The following is a 15,226-nucleotide window of genomic DNA, read 5'->3' as shown; positions in this document are numbered from 1 at the left end:
GACTACGAAAAGGTTACGGCAAGGAATCACGAAACTTTAATCATTATGCTACAAATTTCGATACAATCAAGGTTTTTCATATAATTTACTTTTGATCTACCTGCTGAAGTTCGAATGACGAGGTTGATCAAAAATAAATTGTTTGAACAAACTGTGATAGTATTTTCTTAATAATATTTTTCTACATTTTTATTTAAAAATACAATGAAAAAATTTTTAAACTAGACGATTTAGAGCAATCAATCCACTTTTATGAATTTTGAAAAGAATCTATTTGAGTAAATAGCAAAACGGTACGCTGTGAATACAAAATGCATTATAAATGTAAATGCTATAGCGATTTCACTTAGTTTGAAATTCAAATAATCCGTTGAGCATCAAAAAGTGCGTAGTTGAGGTGTACCGATATACCTTCATTGCAACGGCGTAAAATAACGACCAATAAAATTTGTGCAGGCGTGGGCTGGCACACATTATACGGCAGAGGTGAGGATGCAGATATTCTTCATGCTCAGCTCATAAAATTCAAATCAGGGCACTTCTAGGCTGGGATGCATATGCTTAAAAATTCACATTCGAGAAATTTAAAAGTATCATTATACAAAACCAATATGGAATTTGTCGAGGAAAATGAATGAAATGACAAGGAGGGAAATGAGGAGGGGGGAGAGGAAGAAGTTTTCAACAAAAAACTTGTTCCCACTTGGCAGGGAAATGGAAAGAGGATGAAAAAAAACGCGGACAAAAGCAGATGTTCGAAAAGAAAACAAAAGTAAATCCTCCTTTCTTTTTTTGTTTCTCCCTCATCATTGTCGATTGGCATCTTATAGTTTTACACCCGGATGTGCCATCCAGATGTAGATATTTAGAGAGATGATAGACGAAAGATTATTCAAAAAGTTTCAAATCTCGCACGGAAGATTCTCAGATCTTAATGAGTGGATCAAGAATGTCTCAGAATTTTCAGAACAAAACCAAATAAAATCATTTTATGACAATAATAGAAATGAATCTTGGGCGGATTGAAACTAATTTACAAAGCACATGAGCTGATATCGTAAATTTTGATAATGAGAGAATTCGAAGCGTTTTTCGAATTACAAATTATGGAGAATATTAGGAACCTTGAACGTTAAATGAAATAAGGAACGAGACTAACGACATCTAGAGGACAGCGATTCGATGAAAAGGACACAAGCCAGGTGCGCCAGTGAAGAAGGGGTGCGCGCGCGAAAACGAGGCAAACACGGACGGAAAGACTACGCGAGTTCACCTTGACACGCTTGTCATCATCATCGTGGCCCTCATCTCGTCCTCAGATTCTGATGAATGAGCGAATTATCTATGGTTGTCGTCGTCGTGTACCACACTAACAAGCATCAGTGCCCAACAGTATACTGTCTGTGAGTGAATGTGTGGCGGCAGTGGCGCCCGATTGCGAACGATAATTATTATGTAACCGATTGTGGCGACGATGGGGATGTCGGTAGTATTGTGACTGGTAAGTAGGAAAATAAGAGACTAAATTGGACCGATCAAAACGAAACTACCACATCGAAAATGACTAGGAACACTGCGATGCGATGAAATTGGCATGGTGGTTGAGGTAAACCAATCCTAAATAAGGATGATCAGAAGGGGCGATGGAAAGGATTATGAACCGATTTTTTTGTGTGTCTTGGAAACAATGGACAGATTTGCTTCGAATTCTAGATTTCCTTGAACAATGTAGTATTCAGAAGTTGTTTTATTTTTCATTTTCTAACGTTAGATTTTAAAAAAATTGAAACCTTGAAAACTACTCACACACTGAAATTGTCTAAAAACGGAGCTCACTGTGGAAATAGAAGAATACGATTCATGATCTTTCTGCGTCTTATTTCTCCCAAGATGTGTGCCAATATTCCCAAAACAAGCTCTTTTGTCAACTTTGGCGCGTTAAAAAACCCACCCTGAACCAAAGATAGTCCCAAAATACATAAATACATCGTGTCTCTGAAGGTGATAAGATAATTATGAAAAGAAGAAGAACTAAACGGCAAAAAATATGAAAAATAATTTTTGTACCATTTAGTGGAACGATGCAAAACTGGTTGCAAAAAATAATTGAAGAAGAGGGAATAGAGAGCGTGGAGAAGAAGAAACGCAGACGGATAAGAGGACGTAAACGACCTGGGTATAGTGAGGGAAATAGGCGGGTGCGCATATCTCGAGGGGGTTAGGAGAGGTAGTTAAATTATCACTGTTGACAGGTCTCGCTACAAAAACCAGATAAAGTACTTTAACTGATCAGTGTATAGAGGAGCATGTAAGAGAGCTTGACTAAAAATCTTATCTTTGAAAAATTTCAGAATTCTCTCAATGCGCTCATGAATTTTGTTCTTGTAGGGTGATAGGAAATTTATAAAAAACTAATAAACACATTTAAACATGAAATTGCAGTTTCAAGGTGCGAAAAACCTATTCTATTTAGCATCAAACAAAAAAAGAAGAAAAAATCGATATTGCCTCAAAACCGTACCCGAAGTTTAAAGGAACATTCTACTTTACTTATTTCGCGGCGAGACCCATGAAGGAAAATCGTGTCATGTCTCTTTAACCGGTGAGTACGATTTGAGGCAAAATATATTTTTTAAACATCGTAATATGCTGTTTGGACTTGTACCTGCCGAAAAAACACTGGAAAACACAGAAATCACTCATAATTCACAGAGAAACTACTACTTTCATATCAAGTGGTGTTCTGGGAGTATATTTAGCTGATATCTCCCCAGTTTTGCTTCTCTTGACTCGATCTTTTCCTTTCTCAACACGAGACATTTTCAAGTAGCTTCTCGGTTTTTCCCTTTTTCTACCGTCTCTAACTGCTTGCGAAGGGGGGCGCGCAAACACTAAGGGGAAAAGCCTACACTTCAACCGACACCCGTTTCTCTGAATCTCTTAAATTGTATAAAATCTCTCTATCCAGCCTGTCAACATGATATTTTTGTTTGATATATGGTATTAGAATATTTAGATTAGGATATGTTATCAAAAGGCGTCTATTGAGATCTTGAAAAAATATTTATAATACATTGAAAATCATTTGATCTGACCCAATCGGAGAATTTGAGTATCATTTTTTCTTACAATGCTCACTCAAAAATCACAAGAATTTAAATACAAATTGATAGATGAACTCGAAACGCTAAATTCTTTCATTGGCGCCCTACAAAAATAGCGTAAGTATGACAAGTGAAGCAATTTGTTAAAGCGAAGAAGAACTTTACCGTAAAACCGGGTCTATACTTTCTTCTCCTACAATATGCAAAATTCCCGCTTCCCGCCGATTAATGATCTGCAACGTTTTTACCATATTTAAGCCTGACAACTGATGGCCGAATCGAATCTTCCACAGCAACTAAAACTTCAAGTGGAAAAGGAGAATAGATATGAAAAGTACTTCAAGCCGGCCAAAGGAACATCCGAACAGCGAAAAGAAAACCAAAAAATGAAGGAGTGTTCGAAGATATACAGATGAAAAGAAAAGAGAGCAAATAAACGTTTCGCAATACTCTTTGTAATGCACAAAATACAGTATAATTATTACAAAACAGTATTTAAACAATAATTATTTATAAATTAACAAAATGAACAAATTATAATTGAATCATCACTTTTTATCATTGTCACCGGTACCGAAACACTGTGTTCGTGTGACACACTCCATGAACGACATCAACTCCTTACCGCAAGCTCCCTACAATACATATTATTTATTTATTTTCGAGAACTCTAGAGCTAAATAATTGTTACCTGCTCTATTTCACCATCACTATTGGTCTTTTGGCACGTAATCGCTTCCCGAAACTCGAATCCACAAGGGCTTCCAACAAGATGACCGACACAGTGACATTCAAAATTGATTTGGCCATCAGCAGTTGTTGGTCCGGGGTTATTGCTTGGATAGACTTCATTAGGGTCCGTGTTAGCTAGTTGTATAAGATAATCGTCTTTAATATCTTCCCAGTACTCATCGACGCTCATTCTCACAACTTCATCTTTTGTTGAAGCCATTTCGAGATTATCACCTTTTCTGAAAGCAATTAATGTTTTTGAAGATAAATTAACCAGAAATCAAATATATTAATTTACGGACAAGAAGTGTTATGTATTTAATCAAATAATCTTTGAAAGAAAACAAATTCTAACAGTAAGTTTATTGTCCACGAGGACTACGTACGAGAGCGCTAAACAACTTGCACTACGAAACTCCGATTTTTTATAAAATTTCGCAATTTCTTTTATTTTTCTAATTTTCGTGGTTTTTTCTTTTTAAAATAGTGCTTTTAATTTTATTTTGTAAATTTTCAGAACTCGAAAAATGTCGTCGTTCGACAAAAATGACGAGCGAGCTCAGCTGATGGTGCCAAAATCAATAAACGAGGGAAAAGTAGTGAAATTGTCACAGAAAACCCTAGTTACTAAGAAAATTGAGCGCCAAGTTGTTCCCGAGGAGAAGTACATTGCTGGACTTGATAAAATTATAGAAAAAGATTATTTTCCACATCTCAAGAAAATGCAGGTAAAATAATCATTATTTATAAATATTTACTGTTTTAATGAGTTCTATTTTCAGGCACAGAAAGAGTATTTGGAGGCTGTTGCAAATAAGGACATTAATAAAATAAAAGAACTTCAAATGAAGTTCTGCAGTACTGGAAGTGTGCGGACCGATAGAAGCTTCAGAACCCCAATAACAACTCGTTCGACAACTGAGGCTCCTGATGTTTCATCTTTCGATGCAGATACACCGGGCCCTTCATCTGCTTCAACTTCGAGTGCACATGATTGGATGCAATCTCCAATGCCTTTTGCTAATGAGGAAGGAGATAATGAGGTTAGATTTATGATTTTCAATCCATTACTATCTTTCGCAGAGTTTCAGGCGTTAAATCGGAAACGAAAAAAGAAGAAAGAAGAGACTTTAACGTCATATCTCAACAAATACACATCAGAAGACAATGCTTCCTTCGAGGAATTGGCGAAAGTTATGAGGGAACGAGAAGATGCACGTCGTCCTTGGGTTTATAAAGCCGAGGAAGAGCATAACAAAAACCTTGTAAGATATTCTTTCACGAATAAAATCTGATATCGTCGAATTCGTAACTTAATCTAATTTCAGGTGACTCGACAAGCAATTGCTGCTGAAGCTGACGTGCAGTTGGCTTTAAAACATGCTGTAGATGCTGATGACAATAGACCTCTGAATGTAGACAATTGGGCATACAAAGCATGGAACACTGTACTCTTCAATCCGGATGGGGCAGCTCTGACACCTGCAGAGATTGCAGATGCAGCTAGAAAACAGCAAACTGAAATAAATAAACGTGGCACTAGGTTTCCAGACTCCGGAAAATTGAAGCCTAGCGACGAAGCTATGACTCGAGCAGCAGTGAGCCATGCTCTCGCGAATGCCGGAAAAGTTGATTTTTTGGGAAATGAAGTAACTCCAGCCAACTCATTCAAATTACTCGAAACACCGAATCCAAATCCTGACGACATGGATTCTCCTCTTATGACTTGGGGAGAAATTGATGGAACACCATTCCGACTTGATGCGCCTGACGTTACAGAGCATTCGTTGCCTGGTGCGGCGCCTGTATTCAAGATACCAGAGGTTCCGTATCGGGAGAAAATTGCACAATCTATGAATGATTCAATCGCGGCCAAATATAGAGACAAGAGAAAAGTTGCGATGAGAGCAGCTGAAGGAGCTCAGTGAGTTTTCATTTTTCAATTAAAAATTGTTTATTTTTTCAAGTTATAAAATATATTTCTCTATGGTATTAAAATCTATAACGAGATAATAGTACTTCAAATAATTTTCAACTTGGTAAAGTTTCAGCCGAACACCTGGATTTGGATCCAAGCGAGTCTCAGACAAGCTTGCACAATTATCTCCTGCTGCTCAAAAGTTGGCAACCAAGAAGCTTGGATTAAAAATGTTACCTGCTCACAAATCTCCTTTCGCCTCGCCGAAAATCATGTCGAATTGGTCAAGACCGTCAAGTTCAAAGCGATCCACAACTCCTGGTTCTGCATGGAGTCGTGGTTCTACTACACCTGGATCATCTTGGAGCCAAGGAGCACAAACTCCTGGCACACCTGGGATTGAATCTATGATCCGAAGAAAAGGGGATAACGTCGGACCTTCAACATCAGCCGGAGCTGCAGATAGAGCAAATGCTGGAGACTTTTTCTAATATTATAAGATTAGTATAATTTAGATCTGTATATTTTGTTCTCATGTGCCTTATAGACACGGTTTATTATTTATGACAATGGCCTAATAATTGATAGTAAATTCATTTATTATAATTTTTAATTTTTAAATTTCAGCACCATATAACATTTTAGAAGATTGAAAAACAAATGGAGAAAAGGCATTCAGAAGGTGAACAGAACCCGTTTGTGGGATTTTCAGAAAGTTGAAAAAATAACTGCAGAAGCCTGAAGCATAATTGAAGCATTTAGGGGAAATGTGTGAGCAAGAGCAGGTCATGGAGAGATAGAAAATGTGCGTGGGTTTGGAAATATTAAGAAAGTCGGTGCAATCCGGTAGGAAGTTTATGTGGTTGAACATAATTTGCAGGTAGCATTCCCCATTGAAGAGTTCGTTGAACTGTTCCTGTCATCCATCCATCATCAATTTTCTCGCAGTTCACGATGATATCACCTTCGAGGAATGAAATCTGGAATCAAATATTTTAGATGGTTGAATAAATTTTCATCGTGAAACTGGTTGAAAACCTAATTTAAATTTACCTCGTCTTTATCAGCAGCAGCGTAATCATAAATTGCCTTAACTGCAAATCCAGCTTTTCCAGTCGGTGAAATTGTGCTTTGTGGAGAAGAAAGTGTTGAATGTGGAGATGTTGAAGATATACTATTTGATGATGGAGGTGGAGCTCCTGCAAAATCCGCACAAAATCTTGCCGGACCTTTATCCACTTGAGCCTCTGCAACAAGCGGTTAGTTTCAATTAATGACAGATCAAAATTATTCAAAATGAGCTTTTTAAAAGATTATTTCTTCCACAAAACGAATTAATAAGTACCAAAACGTGCAAAAAATTTGTGTGGATTACAAATGAGCAAATCATTCAAACAAAAGCCAAAAAAAAAAACAAAATCCTTACTCAAATATCCAAGTTTCTCGGAATTTCTCGGTTGAGCAGCAGCTGTACCCCATTGTCCGTTCATTGGATCATAGTCAGCAATACTTCCGATTGATTTTTGTGGTGTTGGAGATACTGAAAGCGAAGAAAAATAACAATGCACAACACAAAAGCTTTTAGAAAATTACACATGAAGCACAACGAAAAATTTGGACTTTATATAACTAGATACCATAAATTAGACAAGGCTTAGGCTTGGCGTCAGTGGGGGAGCGTTAGCTCCCCCACTGACGCGCGATAAAAGTGGCTATTTAGGCTGAAGCCGCGCCATACCGCCGGTGTGTCATAAGGATTTCCAATATTTTATTCCAGTTGGGCATCCTAGTATGTTTTTCGGCCCTTTAGGCTTAAGTGTGTCATAAGGATTTCCAATATTTTATTCCAGTTGGGCATCCTAGTTTTTTTTCGGGCCCTTAGGCTTAAGTGTGTCATAAGGATTTCCTATATTTTATTCCAGTTGGGCACCCTAAGTCTAAATAGCTCTTTTTCTTTTCTTTTGCGCTCCAAGCGCAAGGAAAAACCTTATTGTAACTTTTTAAGAGGTTAGGCTTAGGCTTAGGCTTAGACTTAGGCTAGGCTTAGACTGAGACCTAGCATTATCTTAATTTTTGGTCAAATAATGTATCCGTACAAAAATCAGCAACAAAATCAGCAATAACTTTTATAGGCATTCAATCAGTTTTTCAATACACAAGGTGCTCTTTTTGGATGCTCATTAATCAATTCAATTGCTAACTAACCTGCTCCACCTTGCTCTGTTGAGTAGATCAAATGCGTATTTGCGGCTACTGCTTGTGTTGGAGCCGAATATGATTGATGGTTCATTGGAGAGATTGGAGCTGCAATAAATGGTTAGTGGAAAAAAAAAGTGAGTTGAAAAATGGAGAAGATTGATTTGTTGGAAATAATTCTTTAATTAAATGTATTCTTTATTGAAAAAATCAGTTTGTCATGGTTAATGTAGGATTTGAATAGATAGAAAAATAATAGTCATGATCAGAAATCGAACTGAAAGGAAAATTAAGCTTTAACAGTTTTGGCTGGCCCTTTCTTAAAAGTCGATTTGACTGCTTTCGGCTTTTGGTCAATAACTGGGACGGATGGAGCTGGAGTGGGCTCAGTGGGTTGTGGTGGAACAACAACACCTGAAGGTGTATTTTGTATGAAACAAATGAAGAGATTTGAGAAATAAGTGAACATTAGGACATTGATATGACACGAAAAGAAGTTGAAAATTAAAGTTCAATCTAAAAAGTATTTTCACTCAAAGCCATTTTGGAAAGTTTTCTATAATTCTATATACTAACTGAATGAAGAATTCAGCTTTCTAGAAACAACACTGCAAGTTTGCTTTTTCAATTGTAGAACATCTAAGATATTCTTCTTTAAAAACAGTGTTATTTTTTTAGAAGAAAACTCTGTTATCTGTTTGGCCTAAAAAAGTATGTACCTGGCTGAAAAGTTGGCAAAGTTTAGTCCAAATCTGGACAAAACTTAAGTTTAGATTAACCTAATCCTGATAAAAATATTTGATTCAAAATTTGTCATGTCAAATTTGGCTATATATATTGTTAGACCAATTTTGGACTGAATATTGGCGCGACCTAGAGCAACAACCAAGTTAATACTTTTGCCAAAATTTGGCAAGAACTTGTCCCACATAGTTTTTACAATTTTCAATAAGCGAGAGTCTTTAGTAATTTTCTTTCAGCTTTGAGCAAGAACACTTTAAGATTGATTATAAATATCTGCTCTAGAATTATGGCTAGCTGAAAAAAGCAAAGATGAGGTAGAAGAAAACAAACAAAACGTATCTAATCTAGATATCGATATACCATATTTCCCCTCAAAATGTGCCAAAAGTGTACAAAATGTTTCCAGTACAGTTTCAGAGAATATGGTAAATATGAAAAAAGAAACATTGAAAACTAATTCTAAAAAAAAAGCGAATTCTATCTAGGATATACAATCACCGGAATTTGCCAATAATCATCGTCTTCTTCTTCCTCATCAACTTCTTTTTCTTCATACTTCTCTTCAGTTTCTTGAACCATTGCCACTCCAATTCCATACACAACTCCTCCATTTCCAGTGACCAGTTGATAAACTGGCAGTAAAAAGCGATACAAAAACAATAAGAGAAAAGTGAGGAAAATTGAAAAAAGAATTAAAAGTTTTTCCCGTGCAAGACTTTTGACATAACTTGGACGATACAATTCTCAAGTCCATGGGGACAACAAAATGGAAGAACAACTTACTTGGAGTTGGGTTTGGTGAGATTTCCTCTTTTGGACGGACTTCTTCTTGACGAGCTTTTTGGTCGAGAACTCCGTGATAGGAAACATTTGATTGAACCTTAAAATAGCATTATTCTATTCTATCTTTAAAAATTTATTTCCAACCTGAGTATTTTTCTTCAGTCTTTCCATCTCTGGATCATCAGCAATTTCGATCTTTGTTCCCTTCATTTTCTCGTATTCGGCGTGGTATTTGATCTAAAATTTCAGATTATGAAAATTTGAAAATCAGTTATAGGAAGTAGCAGGTTTTATTGAATAAAACTAGCTATTTTGTTTATAGTTTTTTTTGTGTTTTTTCGAAATTTTGGAAACTCGAAGAATTTGAAAATTTCGTATATTTTATAAACTCAAATTTGAGTTAATTTTTACATTTTTAGTATGGAAAATTCTCATTATATACTAAGATGAACATTATATTAGAACTCTTCAAGAAAACTTGATTTACAGTAGTTTCCGTGGCGAGATCCTTTTTTTGAGAATCCATAATTTGACACCACTACAAATTTTTTAAGTGCCGAATTCGACAAAATTTATTTGTGTAGATTTTATAATATTTTTGATTTTGATTTTACAAATATTTTACAGATATTTTTTGGAAGAATTTTAAAAACTCTTTACAATTTTTGGGATAACATTCTCAAATGTTATATTTTTTAATTATAAATGAGATTTATGGGGAGACGATTTATTTTTTCTCTAAATTTTTTGCAAAAACTTACGTTACTCTGATTTTTAGTATTCTCTGCGATTCTTCTCATTTCTGGAGTATCCGCCATCACTGAAGCCACGGTTTTTGGATAATGTCTGAAAATAGTTGAAAATTTAGAAATTGAAATATTCTCATAAAAACTAACGGATCACAATACGGTCTCTTGTCGTATCCCTTATAGTTTTTCATATTCAATGTCATTCCGCAAACAGTGCATTTGAAGCATTGCTTGTGCCAAACTTTATCAAGACATTTCAGTTCCTCAACTGGATATACCGTCTTCCCGCAATCTTCGCGAGCACACTTTTTGCTCATTTTCTGGAAATAAAAACTGTAGAATATGAAGATTGAAGATATTTGAATAAACTAGAAAAAAATACAAATAGAAATCATAATAATGTTTTTGTAAATTGGCAAAAATTGGTAAAATTCATAAGAGTTTTGAGAATTGTCACATATTTTTACCCTATCAGAATAAAAACATATATTTTTGGGTTTATAAAATTATGTGTGGTAAAATTAAAAGTTGCCAGTTTAAATAAATCAAATTTGGGTTTTTCGGAAAATTTTAATATTAAATCTGTCAATTTGAGGTATTATCTTTGCTGAACCTTAATCTTTATAATTCTAACTTTTAAGACAAAACAAAATTTTTTTTTAATTTATAATTTGGAAATACTTTCCAAATTCTATGCTTTTTGGAAAGTTTCACCCTTGGACGGGAACGAAAGTTGTATGGCATAAATGATAGATAAGGCGAAACAAAGAAACATAGACAGATAGAGTAAATAAATTGAATGGTTAGGTTAGGTTGGATGTAGAATGGTAGGAAAATGACGGATAGACAAAAAAATGTATGAGTAAAAGTAAACGAGGCGAGAAACGAACGAGGGATGAAATGGGCGGATAGGGTGATTGTACAAAGATTTCGGGTAAAAAATTGAGAAATAGCGGGAAAGAAGAATGTGTTATTTATTCATGGAGCCCCCTTCTTCACTCCCCGACAAGACACTACACACAACTCTCACACATTTATGTTTGTGCTCATTTTGACTTTCCATACTCACATTGTTATCACACATATCAGTGAAATCAGGGAACTTGGTTTGTTTTGGCAAACGATTAAGTTGCGGTAAACGTATTGTTGGTTTGGGAAGAAAATGAAAAATGTATTATAATATATGAACAAAAGTGTAGTGGAGGCGATATGAATAATATAATAATATTTAATAATATATATATATATATATATATATATATATATATAATATTTCCCGAAAATTTAAATGTCCTCCATTTCTTTTTTTGCGATTTTCGGAGCCCAACTATAGTTTTTGCTTCAATTAATATTCAATTTTACAGAGAACCGGAAAAATTATTTTGATTTGAAGGAGTTTTTGTTTTAAATGTTCGGTAAATTACGAAATAATACTTTTATAATGAGTCCAAATTTCAAAAAAATGAGCAGGCATCTGTCCATTTTTGAAAGTAGTTCAAAAGGATTGTAGATGACCTCTCAAGAAACTATTAAAAAAGAAGAAGACGAAGCAAAGGGTACTAGTCTATTGAGAAGCTCATTTTCGAAAAAGTAGTTTTGAGTTTAAAATAGCTCCCTCCACATAAGAAAGATACGGGTCGCATCCTCGGAGCCGGCGGCGAAGAGAAGATGGGGAAGCGGTGTAAAGTGAAAAGTGAACACTTGGAAGAAGCCGTGCATACAACATGTTGATGATGCATCATCATTTTGTATGAAATTTCAAACGTTTTTTTTTTATATTGAAACCCAATTTGGAAAAAAAATGTATTGAAGCTGAACGGAATTCGAAAAATGTGCAAAAAACGACGTTGAAAAACTTTTGTAAGTTTTGTTTAAAATTGTTTGTAAATTTTTCTAGGCAATTTGAATAAACCGCAGGCTTAGGCACCAGAAAAGAGACATATTTACCCAAGAACACATGATTTTGGTTTTTTGCAATCCTTGATAGAAACTTAAACAAATATATTGTTTGAAATGGGAACAAGCAGTTTCAGAAAATAACAGAAAATTGGCAGAAGGCAGGCAGGCAGGCCGGCAGGCAGGCAGGCGGAACGTAGGAATGTAAAAAATGTATCGGGAGTTATTATCACAAATCTTACGGTTTTTCGGTATTTTTAGAAATCCGAAAAATTGGAAAGTTTTGTATTTGGTTGTACAATTTTCAGGGGTTTCTCCTTACGGTTTTTGTAAAAAATCAATGCTGCACCCTTGGCAGGTGAATCTTTCAATTAATTAAAGCGAGATGTTGAGGAGACAGTAGGCAGGTAGTAGGCAGGCACGTGAAACCCTATTGAAAATAGTCGTTTGGTTTCGGATCACCTCTATAATGGAAATCCGACTTTGTGGCTTCAAAAAGACGCGAGAGAATCGAATTTCTAAAAAGTGATGTTGATTGGAATAAATTAATATTGAGAACCGGAAGATTTGATTTATCCTCATCACGTCCAAGCAGCTAAAGAATTGTGAGAATTTCTTGAGAAACAAACAGAGAGGATTGCGGGGGCAGTAGAAGATGAAGGAAGAGGGCAGGTTGTCTTCCATTCTCTTCTGTTGGTCACTCCTCGTTGTAACACAAGAAGAAGAAGCTGGTGAGATGGAGAGGAAAGGGAATAAAATCCAGGATGGATTATCTGCTGGACACTGGGACAAAGTTTTAGATAATTAGAAATGTAATAGAGAAATTTAGATATTTTTTCTAAAAACAGACTGGAAGTACTTTCCGTTTCATTCTATTGTGCACCAGTTAAATTGCCTGAAAAGATTCCAATTTTAACGGAACATTTTGTCAGCTCAAGATTATTTAGGATAATATTTTTGTTTTAAGAAAAACTTGTCAATTGAAGACATTTTTTCAACTTTTTTAAAATATTTTTGTAATTAATTGTTCATCGGTATCGTTCAAATGAACCGAAATATAACGTTTCGAAGTTTTAATTTTTAAATTCTCATATCTCACATAAAAATTTTTGATTGCGACAATTTTGTAGTGAACAGGATATATAGTAATTCTACAAGAGATTGTTTGATGAAATAAAGGGACACATTGAAATTATGATTGAATGAAATGTGATACCCGTCTCCACCCACAACGTACTGGTAAACACTGCAAAGAATGTAATACTGAGGAGTGAAGAACTAAGAAAATTGAGAAGAGAAAGAAGAAGCAGGCAAAGAAGACGACTTTGTAGACTCCGGAGGTTCCGTTTCACACTCCCATTGTGATGATGATGATGATGATTCGGAGCGGCGGAACTAATGTCCGTATTGTTGTTACTGGAATGTCCGGGGCAAAAACTGAGATAAACACTAGATATCCAATACACTTTTTTCTTTTGAAAGTCGAATGATTTTCAGTTGAATTGAAGGATTTTTTCCTTTTTCCATCTTTTGAGTTTGAAGGGGTTGCCTAGATTGAAGACGTAGTCTTTTCGAAAAAAAAGTTTATAAACAAAATTATGCTTACTTTCTGAAATTATTCTCCACCAATCAGTTGGAAAAAATGCTTCGAAAATTTTTCGTGGGCACAACTGTTATAGACCTGAAGATTTCCGTTTTTTTTGCAAAAGAATACGGTATTTGGTCTCGAGACGACCAAAAATTGTATTTATAAAGGAGGTCGCAAAAATGAGTGTGCGCATTCAAAAAGTACAGTAGTTTTTACTTATGCGAAATGTGGAAGAAAATGTGAAAAAAACGAGAGATTCCGAAGAATTTCAAAACTACAGCATTATTTCAATGCGCACTTCATTGGTGGTACAGAATCGTTTTAAAACATTGGGTCGTGTCGAGACCTCGGTTTTTTGAAAGCCAATAATTTGCCAATAAAGTAAAGTGACAAAAGAAAAGCGGGTTAGTTGAAACGTAAAAAGAGCAAAAATAGTGTCCTTTTCGATTTCATTTTCCGGAAAGAAGAGCAACGAGTACGACAGCTGACGTGCAGTGTGAGCAAATGAAATGAGTCACTGAGATTCACACTTAAAACAATGCTAATTATATTTTAAAGAACATTGGTCAGTTGGTAAGGTATACTGTATTACCAAGAAATCGTGCATTACAGGTAAAAGAGTTTTTACGGATATACAATGTTATACATTTAACAGGCACAAAATAACTTTGACTAGGAAAAAAGAGGAAAAAGGATAGAGAAAAACATGTTCAGTTCAATTCGAATCTATTTCAATATCCGCCCTCCACATTCTTTCCGCATGAGAAGGCACATTTATGTTGACAAAATACAATTATTATCTGTGGCTTGAAGAAATACAAATCTTTGAATGAAAACCAACACAAATTGGAAAATATTTTGATTTTTTTGTTTGTTTAAGATAAAGAAGAAACTATTTGCAATGCCAATGTCCTAAAACCCTTGTCGCACGTGGTGTCAGGCTGTTCTCATTGCGGTTTGATCTACGAAAAATGCGGGAATATTTTTCCAGAAAAATTGTGACGTCAGCACGCTCTTAACCATGCGAAACGAGAAGAGATGTATGCGTCTCTTTTCCCGCATTTTTCGAAGATCAAAACGAAATGGGACTTTTTGACTCCACGTGTTGTCGTTGTGTCTGTGTCTGATATCTCTCGTAGCCATCTTTTTTTCCCGTTGCGGGTCAGATTGTTCTTCGGATGAGGATTGTCTTTAGAGAATAACCTTGACATATCCCCTCAACTTGACACGTTTTTATGTTTTTTGCGCTTTCTCGACCGTTTAAAAAATGTGTAGAGTTACTGTAGACTTAAAGGCACATGCACAAAATTTTCATCTACAACTTGTTGAAATGCGCTCTACCGCAAACATTTTTGTTTCTTTTTTGTGAATTAATTTCATCATTCCGCTCCGGCTGTGAGGGCTGCGATTCCAGTATACTTCGTACTTTTTACTTTGAAACGTTTTCTTTTCTTCAAATATGCGGAAATGCTCCTTTCACTGATAAACTGATAACAATCTCCTGATAATATAAATT

At 35.4% G+C, this 15,226-nt stretch overlaps 3 protein-coding genes and 5 non-coding genes across 10 annotated transcripts; 6 read left to right on the top strand and 2 right to left on the bottom strand.

Annotated features, from left to right (window-relative positions):
- Positions 1–380: 380 nt before the first annotated feature.
- F42H10.12 lies at positions 381–524 on the top strand. The gene has a single exon (NR_052535.1). It is a non-coding gene; the product is annotated as an Unclassified non-coding RNA F42H10.12 (non-coding RNA).
- Positions 525–593: 69 nt separating this feature from the next.
- On the top strand, positions 594–807 carry F42H10.11. Its single transcript, NR_052534.1, has one exon. It is a non-coding gene; the product is annotated as an Unclassified non-coding RNA F42H10.11 (non-coding RNA).
- A 519-nt stretch (positions 808–1,326) lies between these two features.
- Positions 1,327–1,526, top strand: F42H10.15. The gene has a single exon (NR_052533.1). It is a non-coding gene; the product is annotated as an Unclassified non-coding RNA F42H10.15 (non-coding RNA).
- Positions 1,527–2,807: 1,281 nt separating this feature from the next.
- On the top strand, positions 2,808–2,925 carry F42H10.16. The gene has a single exon (NR_052532.1). It is a non-coding gene; the product is annotated as an Unclassified non-coding RNA F42H10.16 (non-coding RNA).
- A 671-nt stretch (positions 2,926–3,596) lies between these two features.
- On the bottom strand, positions 3,597–4,081 carry F42H10.2 (coiled-coil-helix-coiled-coil-helix domain-containing protein). Its single transcript, NM_066475.3, has 2 exons — positions 3,796–4,081; positions 3,597–3,739 (listed from the first exon to the last, which is right to left on the bottom strand). Exons 1-2 carry the CDS (start codon positions 4,054–4,056, stop codon positions 3,653–3,655), a joined length of 348 nt encoding a protein of 115 aa, NP_498876.1. The 5' UTR covers positions 4,057–4,081; the 3' UTR covers positions 3,597–3,652.
- Positions 4,082–4,348: 267 nt separating this feature from the next.
- Positions 4,349–6,362, top strand: ess-2 (Splicing factor ESS-2). 2 transcript variants are annotated; one of them, NM_001027410.5, is made up of 5 exons: positions 4,349–4,564; positions 4,619–4,879; positions 4,928–5,101; positions 5,165–5,760; positions 5,882–6,362. In NM_001027410.5, the coding sequence occupies exons 1-5, from the start codon at positions 4,364–4,366 to the stop codon at positions 6,243–6,245; spliced, it is 1,596 nt and encodes a 531-aa protein (NP_001022581.1). In that variant the 5' UTR covers positions 4,349–4,363; the 3' UTR covers positions 6,246–6,362. The 2 variants fall into 2 exon arrangements, with proteins under 2 accessions (NP_001022581.1, NP_001022580.1); NM_001027409.6 differs by having other exon boundaries at positions 4,354–4,564; positions 5,888–6,356.
- On the bottom strand, positions 6,305–10,548 carry F42H10.3 (LIM and SH3 domain protein F42H10.3). 2 transcript variants are annotated; one of them, NM_001276793.4, is made up of 8 exons: positions 10,374–10,548; positions 10,239–10,323; positions 9,622–9,714; positions 9,478–9,574; positions 7,960–8,058; positions 7,181–7,294; positions 6,808–6,953; positions 6,305–6,734 (listed from the first exon to the last, which is right to left on the bottom strand). In NM_001276793.4, the coding sequence occupies exons 1-8, from the start codon at positions 10,541–10,543 to the stop codon at positions 6,579–6,581; spliced, it is 960 nt and encodes a 319-aa protein (NP_001263722.1). In that variant the 5' UTR covers positions 10,544–10,548; the 3' UTR covers positions 6,305–6,578. The 2 variants fall into 2 exon arrangements, with proteins under 2 accessions (NP_001263722.1, NP_498874.2); NM_066473.5 differs by having other exon boundaries at positions 6,336–6,734; positions 6,808–7,001.
- Positions 10,549–15,009: 4,461 nt separating this feature from the next.
- On the top strand, positions 15,010–15,218 carry F42H10.14. Its single transcript, NR_052531.1, has one exon. It is a non-coding gene; the product is annotated as an Unclassified non-coding RNA F42H10.14 (non-coding RNA).
- The last annotated feature ends 8 nt before the right edge of the window (positions 15,219–15,226 follow it).

Source organism: Caenorhabditis elegans, chromosome III (genome assembly GCF_000002985.6).
Source record: "Caenorhabditis elegans chromosome III".
Taxonomy (NCBI): Eukaryota; Metazoa; Nematoda; class Chromadorea; order Rhabditida; family Rhabditidae; genus Caenorhabditis; species Caenorhabditis elegans.
This window is presented reverse-complemented; position numbering and strand designations above follow the sequence as displayed.